The 15,683-nt window shown below is 44.7% G+C and overlaps 1 protein-coding gene across 3 annotated transcripts in view; it reads left to right on the top strand.

Moving 5' to 3' along the window:
- The first annotated feature begins 129 nt into the window (after positions 1 to 129).
- CCNK (cyclin K) overlaps positions 130 to 15,683 on the top strand; it is a 29,372-nt gene continuing 13,818 nt past the window's right edge. The window contains exons 1-4 of one of the 3 annotated variants that reach the window (XM_049612184.1): positions 130 to 525; positions 12,596 to 12,844; positions 13,296 to 13,377; positions 14,911 to 15,042. In XM_049612184.1, coding sequence (XP_049468141.1) covers positions 12,648 to 12,844; positions 13,296 to 13,377; positions 14,911 to 15,042 — 411 coding nt within the window. In that variant the 5' untranslated portion in view covers positions 130 to 525; positions 12,596 to 12,647. The other 2 variants (XM_049612186.1, XM_049612185.1) reach the window with 2 other exon arrangements.

The raw sequence follows: 15,683 nt of genomic DNA, 5'->3' as shown, positions 1-15,683 counted from the left end.
GCCCATTGGCCCGCGGCTCCGACGCACGGGGGGCGCCCGTCAGCCAATCAGAAGAAAGTAGAGCTCTCCCAAGACGAAAGTGTCGCCAGTCTCTTCCCGGCCCCTCCCCACGGGTCAGCCGTCGCTGCGGGCAGGAGGAGGAGCCAGCCCGGGGGCGTTCTATTTCGGCAGTCCCGCCCCCCCCGGGGCGAGAGGGAATTCGGGAGCAACCGAACATGCTAACGGAACTTGGACGCGGGAGGCGGGGCCCGAGGCGCCCGTCCTCCAATCAGCGCCTGGCGTGGGCGCAGCCCAGCCAATTGTGGCGCCGAAGCTGGCGGGGCCGAGGCCGTTCTGGCCCGCAGGCCCAATGGCTGGAGAGGAGGCCGTGCAGTACGGTTAGGGGTGGCTGGGCGGGGCCGCGCCCGGTCGCTGGTTTTTCGTCGCGGACGCAGCGAGATGACGTCGCTTCCCCGACATTCCACGTCCAAGATGGCCGCGGTTAGCGAGGAGAGACGTCGCTAAGGGGCTTGCCTGAGGCGAGGGGTGAGTGACCGACGGACCGCCGCTCACCTCCACTTCCCTGGAGGTCGGAGTAGGGTATGGCCGTTTATCTCCGGCCATTGGCGGAGTCTCTTTTTCGGGATTCCGCCTCGCTCCGCTATCCCTGGTGCAAATCGAAGTTAGCGGGCGACGGCGGGGCTGCGGGTTGGGCTTCGAGAGGGTGTATGAGACACAGGAGCGGGGCAGGGAGGCCGACGCGGACCCTAAAACAGACAGCAGCCCTCGAAGTGAGGGGCGGCTAGGATTCGGGGACTTTCTAGCAGATGGGGAGAAGGGGCGGGGGGGGGGGCGCGAGCTCTTAAACGCGCGCGCAGCCTCTGAGCCGCACAATCGCAGTGTACCTATATCTTCCCAGTTTATTTCGCAGTGTGCTGGTCCCTGTCGAGGTTAGGCCTGAGACTTACTCGACTCTACGTCTGAGGTACTCCGACTTTGGAGTCTGAAGAACCATGTAACAGGGTGGGACTAGAAATAAGGAAAAGGAACTTCCGCGATTAGGTTCGTTCTTGCCGAGACGTGGTTTTTACCGATCCTCTTCTGGACTGTTTGGTTTGTTATTAAAGCAGTTGTTCTTAAGAAAATTGAGGCGTAAGTCTGAGGTGGTCTGAAAGTACTTGGACTGTTACCAGCCCCGAGCACGGTTGGTAACGCTCCCTAAACTTGGACTGCCAGTTAAACCGACCTTTCGCGAAATCATCTGACGTCAGGCGCGACTTTTGAGAGCAGTTACTTGAGGGTGATCGCTTGTGGTTTTAAAGTAAACTTGATAGTGATTATGTATCTCGTTCTAAATCGCTCTTTAGATGTATCTAGTATGGTGCCTTTCATTTGTAGGCGCTCATTAAGGGTTTGTTTGAATCATGTTGCTAGAATGAAAACTCCATGAGGGGCTTTGTATCCTCAGCACCTAGAACACTGGGTGACGTATTGTAAGCTTTCCAGCTTGTTGAATGAAGAATGGATGGGTAATGGTGATATTGGTAGACATTTTGGTTAAGATCGTTAGCGGCTTTAGGTTGCTTGCTTGTTAAATAATCTTGACGGTAAATGTAAGAGTTATCCCGGATTATTTTATTTTATTCACAGTAACCACTCTTAGTGTCTAATTTTCAGGGTTTTTTTTTTCCTTTTGTCTCATTATATTGTAATGCATCATTCAACCCTATTTGTTGATTCTTGCATAAAACATAATGGGTGTTTCGTTTTGAAAATGTAGTTTGCACCAAGCAATAAGGAAACATTCTAATTACTAAGGAGGTCCTTACATTTTCAATGCCACTTCTGAAACTGAATGTCGTAAAGAAAAAATGGTTTTAGCCTACCTTACCTAGGGAGATAATGAACTACCTTACCTCGGGAGATAATGTTTGAAAGCAGTGAGTTCGCTGAAGAAGAAAAATGGTTTGTTTGCTGTCTCTAAGAATTGGGTAAGGACCAACAAAATGAAAAGGAAGTTCAAGGTAATGGAGGAGATTATAAAGAACTTCAAATTGGATTAAATCCATTTCATGTTTTTAGGGTCAGATAAATGATATACTTGCAGGTAAAATTGTAAAATCACTGCTCATAGCTTTTGAGGAATCTGAAAACAACAGTTAATGGTGGAAGAGTGGAATCTGGTAAATAGCTCAGATTTTGCGGAGAGCAGTTAGGTTGATGGCTCTTGGATGCTAGAACTTGTTACTCTATTTTAGAGCCTTGGTTTTTTTTTTTTTAATTTTTAAATGTTTTTATTCATTTTTGAGAGACAGATACAGAGTGCAAACAGGGGAGGGGCAGAGAGAGAGGGAGACACAGAATCCGAAGCAGCTCCAGACTGTGAGCTGTCAGCACAGAGCCCAATGTGGGGCTCGAACCCACAAACCATGAGATCGTGATCTGAGCTGAAGTCGGACACTTAACCAGCTGAGCCACTCTGGTGCCCTGTGTTTTAGGGCCTTGTTGGGAGAGCAGGAAGAGTTTGTGAGTACTTGGGAAAGGAGAGCTCATTCCCTCAAACTTGCAGAGTTTCAACTAAAAAAAAGCCAGCCAGATGACATACGTCTAATTACTTGTCCCTCGAAGTTTGCTACCTTGGTGGTGAATGAGGGATTGCCAGGCATGGGTCCATTTAGGTTTCCTGAGGACACTGAATGTATCTCTCTTCCTGTCCTAGTAGACACAAGAGACACATGTACACTGGCTAAGGTCTGCTTGGGTGGATTTATGTCCATTGAAATTACCAAACCTCAAATGATTAATGGGTTGATGTCAGCCCGAAGACAGGTGTTTAGAGATGAGCTATAGGGCTCTTGTCTTGCCCCTATTCTGGTTGGCACCTTTTTTTTTTTATTGCCAACTTTAAATATATGAGGCATACTCCTCACATTAATAAATGTACTCAAAACCTGTAGCTATAAACAATTCTTAAAGGTTGAAACAATAGGTCAAAATTAACAAGATGTAAATTTGCCAGGTCAAATCTACAAAAGCTCATTATGCATATTTGAGACGAGGAAGACCAGATTTGGGGGAAAAAAAGGGGGGGGGCATGGATTGTAGGACGTAATGTTCCATTTGTGGAAGCAAAGTGTAGAATCTTCCCCAGATTGAGGGAAAGCGATATTTTCATCTAACGACAAATTGTGGCTCTGCCATTTACGACCTTTGTGAATTAGGCAAGCTGTTTCATGTCTCTTTGGTTCTGGTTTCTCCACAATAAATTGTGAGAATAAGAAAATACAGCTTGCAGGCATGCTGTGTCTCAGTGGACACACAATGGACATGTTGCTGAGTATTAGTAATCTCCCTTCCCCCACTTACTATGAAGATCGTGTAAACAGTGTTTTCCATTTTGGTTGCTAATGTTTAGGGGTTATCTTGAAACACTAAAAACCATGTTGAGAAAATAGAGATGTTTGTTTACCCTGGAGAAGAGAAGGGAATGGGACAATTGTCTTCACATTTGAGAGGCAATCAGTAGATAAGGGAAAGGTAAGGATTCAGAGAGTTGTTGAAAGGCGGAAAAGTCAATGTAAGACTAACACAAAAATAAAGGTGAACACTAGTTAGTGATACCCAGCAATGCCATAGGCTGCTTTGTAAACCATTAATGTTCATTAATGAAAGTGGTCAAATGAAGGTTAGTGAGTGACTATTACTTATTTAGAGGGAGTTTCTGTACTAGGTGAGAAAATTGAGTAATGACCTTCACTGTTGCTTCCAACATGTAGGTGTCCAAATTCTGAACTTGAAAATGCATTTCTTCTTTCATCATTTAAAATGCTATATCTAAAGCACATTCCTGGAAGATGTTGCTGAAAAGCTTTGACATGCCGCTTGTTTATTGAGAGATTTTTACTTGTGGTGCTCGTAACCCTGAGCCATTTTCACAGTAATCATGAGCTGCTAATGAGAAAACCTGTAACTTTAGGGTCTTGTGAAAAAATCAATAAAGGGTAATAGGAACAGGGGTGTAGAACTGAGGTATGGACTTTTTCAGGGGAGTGAGGACTGTTTGATTCTATTTATGTACGTTTATTTTCACTTTCGTGTATTGTTTATTTGGCCCTGGAGTCTAAAGGCGCGTGCGCGCGCTCTCTCTCTCTCTCTCTCTCTCTCTCTGTCAAAAATAAATAAACATTTTACAAAAATTAAAAAATAAAACGGGGAGTGCCTGGGTTGGTTGAGCATCCAACTTCAGCTCAGGTCATGATCTCATGGTCCATGAGTTCAAGCCCTGTGTCGGGCTCTGTGCTGACAGCTCAGAGCCTGGAGCCTGCTTCGGATTCTGTCTCTCTCTCTCTCTCTCTCTCTCTCTCTCTCTCTCTCTCTCTGTCTAAAAATAAAAACATGAAAAATAATAATCTAAAGGCACTATGCTGAATTATTAGCATGGGGTTTGGCCCCTGGCAGCAAGGTAGAGCAGGCAGAGTATATCTGTGGTTCAATAAAACCATGTAAGGAGCTTGTTTTCCACTCCTATGTCCCCCCCCCCCCCCACTGGGTCCCTTCCCTTTTCCTCACTCCTCCCCTTTCCTCTCAGCACAGGCCTTCATACTCTACGGGGAGGGGGTAGCATTTATTTCCTCCCCCTTAAGTGACTTTTCGTTATCTTCCTCAAACTTTTCCTTCCCTCCTGTTTCAGAGAAAGAGCTTCCTCCCTGAGGTTAACGTTTTTACTATGCGTTTTATTATCCCTTGGCCATTTAACCCCTAGTGGCTTGTTCTGCCTCCTCTAGTGGCTCCTTCCCTTCTTGCCTCAGACATCTCTCACTCTCCTCTCCGCTGAGTAAACAAGAACCCTGTTTCATAGCCTGTTCATTCCTTTTCGCAGTCTCCCTTCTGCCCCACTGCACTTGTGCAAAGGTTCTGCCATTTACGTACGTGTGTTTCTGCTTTACAGAGACAGTTCACATATGACACGAATCACCCATTTAAAATCGCGTACAAGCCAGCAGTCTTCAGTATGGAGCTGTGCGAACATTCCTATAGTCAACTTTCAGTGACTCTGAGAACTCCCCACCAAAGTAGCCTTTCCTTAATTCTTTGTTCGTTAGACTTTCTTCAGTGTTTGTCACTGTTAACTGCCACATCTGTCTCAGCCCATGTCCTTTGGTTTCTCTTGCAGCTGAAGTTACAAGCTTCCCACCTCTTGGACCACCCTTCCCTTTCTTTCCTTTGAAGATTTTTCTGCTTTCTCAAGTTCAGTCTCCAGACCTCTTTTTTCACTTTCCATCCCTCCGCCTGCCACCATGACTGTAGTTGTCAGTTCTATATGGAGGAATCCCAGATAGATATGTTCTTCCAGACTTCAGTCCTGTTTCTAGGTCTGATAGCTGTTTCCATACAGATGTTTTGTGGGCTCTTCAAACCTAATATTTTTGGAACCCAAATTCTCCCTGCCCCAGGCCCCACCATCAAAACTACCTCCTTTCCCATTTTTCTTCTTAGTATTACCCTCTCTGTCAGGCAAACAAGCTTGAAATCATCTCTTGCCTTTATTTATTTATTTGCATCACAGCCCAGTGTGGTTCTTGCTTCTTGTCTCAGCATCATCTTGAGGGAGGGGGACAAGCCCTCATCAGGCGGTACTTGAACAGCTACTTTAGTCTCCTAACTTGGTCATCTCCAAACAGCCCCTGCCTCATTCTCTGCCCCCTTACCATGCCTTCTTGTTTTTCATGGCACTTGCCACTCCCTGATAAATAGTAACATATTTGTTTCTCTTTGTCTCTGCCGCTAGGACATGAGCTTCCTAGAACATAAGCTTCAGGTAGGGCAAAGACCTTGCATCTCCGTTCCTGCTGTGTCATTGAGGCCTGGCTCATAGTAAATACTCAGCAAATATTTGAATGAGTAACTACATGCAGAACTGTTGGGTCCATATATCTTAAAGTAGATGTTCCCAGCTAGTGTGCTGTGAATACATTACAGAGATTTTGAGATGATGATTCCCTCAACCAGTTGGCCAGTTGCTTTCTGCTCCACAAGAATGTGCATGGATGTTTGTTACTATTATTAATAATGAAAAACTGGAAATATCGCAAATGTCCGTTCACAGTAGAGTGGATAAGTAAATTATGTTTTATTCAAAGAACACTGTACAACAGAGTTTCTCAACTTCAACACCATCAACATTTTGGAACAGTTACTTCCTTGTGGAGAGTCGTTCTGCACCTTGTAGATGTTCGGCAACATTCCTGGCCTCTACCCACTAGATGCCCAGCAGCAGCTCCCTAGTTACGATAGCCCAAAATGTCTGTAGACATTGCAAAGTGTCCCTGAGGGACAAATTCGCCCCTAGTTGAAAACCAGTGCTATGCGGTAATGAGAATGAACGGGTACTGCTCTGTGCAGCAAGGATGAACCCCACAGACATAATGTGGAGCAGAAGAAAGCCGTTGTGAAAGAGTGATATTCCACCATTCCAGGGTCCTTCAGAACCCTGCAAGACTCGTTGCTGGGACCAGAGGTCAAGATAGCAGTTACCTCTGGGGGAATCGTGGTTATAAGAGGAAACAGGAGAGAGTCCGGGATGTCTGTAGAATTGTTTCACAGCTGGATGGTGTCACAAAAGTGTGTTCACTTTGTGAAAATTAGTAAACCATGCAGTTAAAGTTAGCGTGCTTTTCTTTTTGTGTGCTGTAATGCACTTACACATCGTGTTAATTTATAAAATCACTACTCATACATAAGCATTCTTTGGCTGCCGAGAGAGACTGACCCAGAGGGAATAAGGGAGACCCGGTCAAATAAGTGGTCTTACTTGAGTTTCCCCCACATTTTATAAAGTGATAGAAGGGTACAAGGACTACTTGTTTATCTGTGGCCTAGACTGGACACATGTTAACATTTTACCACTTTACTATGTGAACCTGTGTTTTAGATAAGCCATTTGAAAAAAGTTGCAGACATGATACTTTACCCGGAAGTACTTCATTCAGCCCGAGAAGAGTCATTTTTGTATATAATCACGGTATCATCACTGTTACCCCTAAGAAAATTAATAGGCCCTAATAGCCTCTAGTATAGAGGCCATATTAAAATTTCTCTAATTGTTCCAAATTTGTTTTATAGTTGTTTTTGTTTTTGTTTTATGAGGATCCAATCAAGATTCATACATTAGTTTGAGCAGTATGCCTCTGTAGTCTTTTGAAATCTGGGACAGTCAGACCAGGTCAGTTGTCTGGTGGAGGGTCACATTTCTGGATGTGACTAAAAGTTTCCTTGTGCCATTTGACTTGTTCTTCTACTCCCAGTATTTACTGTAAAGTGGAAGTTAGGTTTAAAGTCTCGGTTGAATTTAGCTTTTTAGAGGGAAAAATTCTACATAGGTGGTTGATACTTCTTTCTATTGCATCATATCAGGAGGCCACATAATAGCAGGTTTTCACCCTATTAGTGATGCCAGGATCGATTGCTTTTGTTAAGGTAAAGGTACTTTTTTTCCACATTAATTAATACCAGTGCTAGCAAAGTAGACTTTGCTATATATATAAATAAACTATGGACTCATGGATTGTTCATTTACTCTTTTACAGTCATTGTTATTTTTCTTGTTAATATTCAAATTCCCTGAATTTGTCCAGTGAGAGTCCACGCTGGCTCCTGTGTCTTTTTAGAAGCTTCCATTACTCTTAGCACATCTCAGGCAGACCCCTATCCCAGACTGGAAAGGAGAAAGGAGACCTGTTTTTTTTTTTTGTAGAGGGTAACTAAGATTTGGACACTGATGTGTTCCTGACTATAGGAATGTCGTTGCTCCTAGATACTTGCGGTGGACAGAGCTGGGATGTATGTGTATACATATTTTAACCATGATTTTTGTATTTTCCATTAAAATTTAACATTACAGGTTTTCCTTAACCTTTGATCTTAAGCATATGTTTACTTTGAACTGAAAATCTTGATTCCTAACGACATCAACATTTATATCTCTTTGCTTTATCCTACGGTACACAGACACAAATGGGTTGACAGTGAACAATAGTAATGCCAGTACCAACAAAGTATTACTGAAGAAGTTTGAGATTTCCTTGCAGTTCTTTTGTGCTTAGAATATATTTCACTCAGGATGGAACGAGATCGGGAATTACTTGTAATGGTTTTCCGTGTTTCATGTTTGGTATACACTGGGTTTATTCTGAGTTTTAGGGTTTGCTTTTTTCTTTTTAGTTAAGTTCATGAGTGTGTTAAATATTTACATGATTCAGAAGTCAGAGTTGCAGGACTCGCGAGCCAACCCAAAAGAGCCGCTTCCGATGGCTGTAGCTGGAATAGTTTGGGCAACGAAGTAAATGACGGTAGTATTGGCTTATGACTCAAAGAATGAAACAAATACCCATGAGTCCATACTACTGTAAATAAGTGATTGAATAAATACATGAATGAGGGTGAAGAAACAGATCTTTCTTACAAAAGAACAACTAATGTTGAAGAAAGGAAGGAAGGAAATAGAAAGTCACCATTAGAACACCACAGTAATCGGGTCGCCTGGGTGGCTCAGTCGGTCGAGAATCTGACTTCGGCTCAGGTCATGATCTCATGGCTCGTGAGTTCGAGCCCCGCGCTGGGCTCTGTGCTGGCAGCTCAGTGCCTGAAGCCTCCTTCCCATTCTGTGTCTCCCTCTCTCTCTGCCCTCCCCCTCTCGTGTTCTGTCTCTCTCTCTCTCAAAAATAAATAAACGTTGGGGCGCCTGGGTGGCGCAGTCGGTTAAGCGTCCGACTTCAGCCAGGTCACGATCTCGCGGTCTGTGAGTTCGAGCCCCGCGTCAGGCTCTGGGCTGATGGCTCGGAGCCTGGAGCCTGTTTCCGATTCTGTGTCTCCCTCTCTCTCTGCCCCTCCCCCGTTCATGCTCTGTCTCTCTCTGCCCCAAAAATAAATAAAAAACGTTGAAAAAAAATTTTTTTTTAATAAATAAATAAATAAATAAACATTGAAAAAAATTTTTTTTTACAATAAAGAACACCACAAGAATTGTTACAGGCAAGATCCTCAGATGAATGCTAAAATTAATGGGCGAAACTTGAAGGAGAAAAGGGGATAATTTGCTTAGTATTTTGCATTGCAAAATATTTTCCCCAAAATGCTCACTAATTACTGTGGTAGTTAGAACATCTGTCCTCACATTCATTGATACTTCTCCTTCCAGGAGATGTAGCTTAATTCCCTGCCCTTGAGGGTAGGCTAGGCCTTGTGATTCATTTCTAAGGAATAGAAAATGGAAAGGAAAAAACAGTAACTTACAGTGAGAAACCTGGCAAGACCCCATCTTAACCAAGTGGTCATGGTTAATATGGACAGTAGGTTCTGATATCTGATGTGGTGAGATGAGATGAGAAGGGCACTTCACCTCTGTGGCATTCTTCCCCAAAACTCCAGTCTGTTCTTGGGGAAACGTTAGACAAACCTAAATCAGAGACATTTCATTCTGCCTGGTACTCTTTAAAACTGGCAAGCTCATGAAAAAACCAGGAAACGCCGAGAAACTGTTACTAGAAGATACTAAGGAAATAAGGCCCCTAAATGCAGTGTCGCATCCTGGATTAGATCCAGAACAGAAGAGGGATTTTTGGAGAAACTCAAAATTTGAGTCAAGGCTGTAGTTGTACCAAAATTAATGTCTTCATTTTCGTAAACACACCATGGTTGTATAAGACGTTAACATTGGAGGAAGCAGAGTGAAGGGTATATGAGACTTCCCTCCTGCCTTTACAACTCTTCTGTAAATCTGCAATTATTTTCAAATAAAAGGCTTCTTAAGTCAAAGCTGTGGGGGTGATTGGGTGGCTCAGTTAATTGAGCATTGACTCTTGATTTTGGCTCAGGTTATGATCTCATGGTTCTTGAGATCTACTTGGGATTCTCTCTCTCCCTCTCTTTGTCTCTCTGCCTCTCCCCTGCTCACGTTCTCTCTTCCTCTCTCTCTCTCACTCAAAATAAAAACACATTTAAAAAAAAGCCGAAGCTGTGTAAAAAGAGATCCCCAAAGTATTGCTCCCATTCCTGTCCCTTCCATTCTGTTCTTCCCTGTTCCCTATTGGCAACCTTTTTATTATTATTATTATTATTATTATTATTAGTTTAAAAAACAAATTCAGAGGTCTATTATTTCTCCTCTTACACGGATACTAACGTACCACATACACTATCCTGCATCCAACTGATCCTGGAACTGTCTCCTTAGCAGGACTTAAAGGGTTTTTTTAGTCTTTTTTAAATACCAGCATGGTACACAATTAATGTTCATGTTAGCCATATTCTCTTCAGCCAGTGCCCCATTGAGGGACATTTGGGTTGTTCACAGTTTTTGCTATTATAAGTGACATTTTCATGAATAATCTTGTGGATACGCTGTTTCATACTTGTAATGGTATTTTCAGAGTAGTTTCTCTGAAGTGGGATTACTCAGTAAAACAGCGAATGCATATGTAATTTTGTTAGATATTGCCAAATTCCCCTCTGTGAGAGTTGTTCCATTTTGTAGTGCCACCAGCACTACATGAGATCGCCTGCTTCTCCCTGGCCTTGCCAACAGAGGATATAGTCACACTTTTAGAGTTTCTGCCAGCCGAGAGTTGAGAAATGTATCCCAGTATGACATCCAACTATGAACTCTTCATATTTACTGAGCATCTGATTGTGCACTTTCCATGTTTACTTAGGCTTTAGGTAACTGACCTCCCCAACCTCCAGTCATTGCCCAGTTCTTTCACACACACGAATATAAATCAGTTGAAGAAGATTACTTTTTTCCTGGTACTTAATTTCTTCCTGGTGGAGGAAAGATCCATTTGTAGGGCTTCCAGGTGCGAGGAGGAGGAGGGGTGCATTCAGCCCTGCCAAATCCCCTTTCCCACTAGAAATGAGGCAGCACACAGAAAAGGTTAGGCTTCCAGATTCACTGATGCCTCTGGCCCAGAACTGAGCTAGTGAACCGCTCTTCCCTTGCCAACAAGACCCACCTGCTTCTAGCTGCCTCTTTAAAATACTTCTGCGACCTATTTGAGAATTGCTCTTCTCTGATGAGTTTACAGACGGTTTACATATTCCAGTGGCCTCCAGATGAGAGTCCTTGTTTTCTTTGCTCAACATGATGCTTTTAGAAAACCTCTTTATTCTGAATGAAAAAGAAGAGGATGATGGGGTGCCTGGGTGGCTCAGTTGGTTAAGCATCCGACTTCAGCTCAGGTCATGATCTCACGGTCCTGCTTCAGATTCTGTGTCTCCTCTCTCTGCCCCTCCCCTGCTCGCCCTCTGTCTCTCTCTTTCTCAGAAATAAAAAATTAAACACTAAAAAAAAATTTAAAAAAAGGAAAAGAAGAGGATGAGAAAAATTTGTTTTTAATGTTCATTTATTTTTGAGAGAGAAACAGAGAGCGAGTGGGGGAGGAGTAGAGACACAAGGAGACACTCATTCCAGAGCAGGCTCCAGGCTCCGAGCTGTCAGCACAGAGCCCGACACAGGGCTCGAGCTCACGAGCCGTGAGATCATGACCTGAGCCGAAGTCGGAAGCTTAACCGATGGAGCTAGCCAGGCGCCCCTTGAACATCTTAAAGGAACTTCTTTCTTCCCTTGTGGATCACCTTCTTCTACCCACAGCCCCAGAATCACTGCACCCAGACATCTGATTTTTATTGCTCAGTTCAGTGACTTGTGCAGATTTGAATTCAGCCAATCTGGTGGCTCTTCTAAGTGAAATGCAGTAAACTGAAAGAAGGGAAATTCTGATTGGGTGCTGAGTGGAAGAGATAGATAATTTTGGAGCATAAATCTTTTATTTTTTTTTTATAAAATTTTTTTTTAACGTTTATTTATTTTTGAGACAGAGAGAGACAGAGCATGAACAGGGGAGGGGCAGAGAGAGAGGGAGACACAGAATCTGAAACAGGCTCCAGGCTCCGAGCTGTCAGCACAGAGCCTGATGCGGGACTTGAACTCACGGACCGCGAGATCATGACCTGAGCCGAAGTCGGCCGCTTAACCGACTGACCCACCCAGGCGCCCGAGCATAAATCTTTTTAGGGGGTTAAGACAGGCCTGGATTTTACTAAAGAACGGAATCTAGACCAGCATGAAGGGATTGAGTCTACTGAAGAAAGGCAGAAAGGAAAGTGGGACGGAAATGCCCTTCCTTTTCAGCTGCTATGAAATTTGGGATTTATTATACCGTGGGTCACTTATGTGTTAAATTGGCTTTGGGGCTGAGTCTGAGCTTGTAATGGTCAGTCAGTAGTGTTGCTTCTCTGGGAAATTTTTTTAAAGTTTGTTTATTTATTTACTTTGAGAGGGAGTGCGCAAGCAGGGGAGGGGCAGAGAGAAGCCCAAGCAGACTCCGAGCACTGTAAACATGGAGCCTGACATGGGGCTCGATCTCACAAACCGTGATACCATGACCTGAACTGAAATCAAGAGTCAGACGCTTAACTGACTGAGCCACCCAGGTGCCCCTCTGGGAAATTTTGATCCAAAATCAAATATAATCAGTGATTGCACACTGTCTTTGATGATCCGGATTGTTTGATGTGGAGTATTCCTTTCCAACTTTGCTGCTCCTTCTCTCTCTCTTAGGATTCTAACATTTTCAGAAAATCTTTTGGAAAGAACAAGTCTACTTCAATAAATGAAGGAGAATAAAGAAAACTCAAGCCCTTCAGTAACCTCAGCAAACCTGGACCACACAAAACCATGTTGGTACTGGGATAAGAAAGACTTGGCTCATACACCCTCGCAGCTCGAAGGACTCGATCCAGCCACTGAAGCCCGGTACCGCCGAGAGGGGGCTCGGTTCATCTTTGATGTGGGCACACGTTTGGGACTGTATCCTAAGTCTCCTTGGAATCTGTTCTAGATAGGCTCTCCACCTGGATACTAAAAACAAAATAGGTAGCACTGTGTCCGTACTGAAATGGCTCTTAAATATTTCTATTTAAATTTTTTCTGACTAACTTGGCTCCTCAGGGGTTTTCTGTTTCCTGTTTATCCTTTAAACATGTAGACTCAGCCATTGGGTGAGTGGCCACCAGGAGGCATGCCCGGTGGTCACCGTTGAGGTGTACCTAAAGGTTGGGGAAGCCCTGCCTCGTTAGAAGTAGGAACTTCAACTTGCTAACGTCAACTTGTCAGAGTCCCGAAACCCTGAGATCCCCATGCTTTGCCACCAGAGTGTTTAACACTGATTTTGCTGTTATTGTTTTCCTCTATGTTTCCACATTTAACTAAGAGCATAACTTCCAAAAATTCTTGGTCAAGTCCTTAACCAGATCAACAGACACTATGATACCCTGGCAACTGGAATAATTTATTTTCATCGCTTCTATATGTTTCATTCCTTCAAGCAATTCCCAAGATATGTAAGTGTTTGAATTTTATTATAATTCGCTAACACACACGTTACTCTTTTCACACAGTTTAGTGGACTGTTTATAGTCTCTTTTTATTCTGTTTTCCAGAAAGTATTTATTTCCGTGTAGTACGTGGTGTCCATAAATAATCAAGTTTGAACTTTTATTTTTTCCAACTAACTATATTTAAATCTTGTTTAAGCCGGGGGGGGGGACCATAATCGTATTGTGGACTTTGTGTGGACTTTACCTCCTTCTCACATTTCACAAGATGAATTCGGGCTTATAAGGAAGACCCCAAAAAAGGGCAAGATGGAAGAGAGGTTCTTTATGCCATACCACTCACTCTTTAGCTACTCCTTAAACATGCAGAGTCCGACAGGAAACCTGCCGTGAGTAGCCAGGATAGGTGGTATGACATGTACAAAACACGTGGTCAATAGTAAAGCCGTAGGAGAGGTGAGGAAGGAGGGCTGGGGCATCCAAAGGAGTGGTTAATTACATCTTAGAGGGCTCAGGGAAGATGCCAGGGAGGAGTTGCCAGCAGTCAGTTAAGCCTTGACTAGAAGTAGGGCTTAGAGGTGCTGAGATGGGACAGAGCAGTTGGTCCAACAGGAACTGGCATGAGTGGAGACACCGGGCAGCGTACTATTCTGTGTAGCCCGGCCAGGGAGGTCCGTGTGGCAGGAAGGGAATGGCGGGGCCCAAGGTGGAAAGGTAAGCTGTATCGGACCGTAGTGAGCCTTGGACTTCGGACCAGGGGAATCTGACTTTAGTAGGCAGACTGAACTTGTGGAAGGGTTTTTATGAGGAAGATGACAGAAGATTTACTAGGAAATTAACGTGTTGGGGATCCTTCCTCTTGCTCAGGTTTTACCCAGTTTTGCACACACGTCTTCCTCACTAGTTTGTAAAGTTCTAGAGGAAGGAGCCTGTGGCAGAGTCAGCTTTGTGCCTGGCACAGCATCTGACACCTGCCGTGCTTGGGGTCCCGTGGAGGAGGGGCACGGGGGAGGGGGGCGTGGGAGGTGGGGGCTGGCGCAGGCAGAGAATAGCCGGAGGCCAAGCTGTGAGAGCGCTGCAGTGGGGTAGGGACTGCGTGTGGATCCAGGCGGCTGGGGCAGGGAGAGAAAGTGTGGGCGGTGGTATATGGATGGATTCCACAGGAAATGTGTTTAATTGTGCTCTTTTTCTGCAGCAAGGCTCACTGTTCCGGGAGCCATTATCTTTAAGACTGCAATGTAAAAAGAAAGTTTGTTCCTATGATTCTCTTCCTTTCTGGCATCTATTTGGTTTACATGCCATTTTCTTTGGAAATTTCAATTTAAAATAACTTACGAAGCCAAATTGGGAGTGGGTGTGTGTACGTATATGAAATTTCCTTCAAGCTCTTTGAGCGTCAGAGTATTTGTGAACGAGTAAAAGGAAGATAGGAAGATAGGAGAGTAAGGGGACCAGGTTATTGCGAAGGCCAGGACTCCTTGCTTCTTTCTCCTGTGAGCTTTGTTAACAGTAGCTCAAGAGCTCTTACCTCCCTTGCAGGTGACAGGAGCCTGTTGTCTCTTTCTGGCTGGGAAAGTAGAAGAAACGCCAAAAAAATGTAAGGATATCATCAAAACGGCTCGTAGTTTATTAAACGATGTACAATTCGGCCAGTTTGGAGACGACCCAAAGGTAAGAATCTCAACTTCCTGCCTTCAGATCTTGGTTCCTCGTGGTAGTGTTGTGATAAGGTTCCTCGTGTGGCCCCCGTAGCTGCCAGTCCCTCCCCGCCCCTTCCCGAGACCTGAGAGGGCTTTGTGCAGAAGGCCCTCCTTCTCGCCTCTGTCAGAGAGGAGGGAAGATGAAATGGCCTGCGCGTAGGGAGCACCTCCTGGCGTGCACGCCTCACCCTGAGGACCTGGAGGCAGCGGCACGCTGGACGTGAGCAGAAACCCGCTTGCTCCCGTTAGCACTCCTGGACCCGGACGCAGCTCAGCCTCGTCGGCCCGGCCGTGACGGGAGGGCCGCGTCTCCAGCCAGCTCCTGAATAGGCGGAAAGCACAGGCGATAGACGGACGTGTGCCCGTGTCTGCTTATGCTGTGTGTCTTTCCGCTTCCCGAGAATGTTGGGAAGTATTAACATGGGCAGCTATTGTCAGACACCCAGAGGTTGCTGTTGGACACGCCGTCCGTTCTGGCCCTTCCCCACAATCCCTGCCTCTGTCCGGAGACGGTATTGGAACAGTTGTAGAGCTGCTTTTAATATGTTTATTATGTTCGAAAAAGACCACTCTCGGAGCCCCGTAGTGGCTTTCCTCCACCCCTGACCCCTG

Source organism: Panthera uncia, assembly GCF_023721935.1.
Source record: "Panthera uncia isolate 11264 chromosome B3 unlocalized genomic scaffold, Puncia_PCG_1.0 HiC_scaffold_1, whole genome shotgun sequence".
NCBI classification, from domain to species: Eukaryota; Metazoa; Chordata; class Mammalia; order Carnivora; family Felidae; genus Panthera; species Panthera uncia.
Note: the sequence above shows the minus strand (reverse complement) of the source record. Positions and strands in the feature narration are given on the sequence as shown.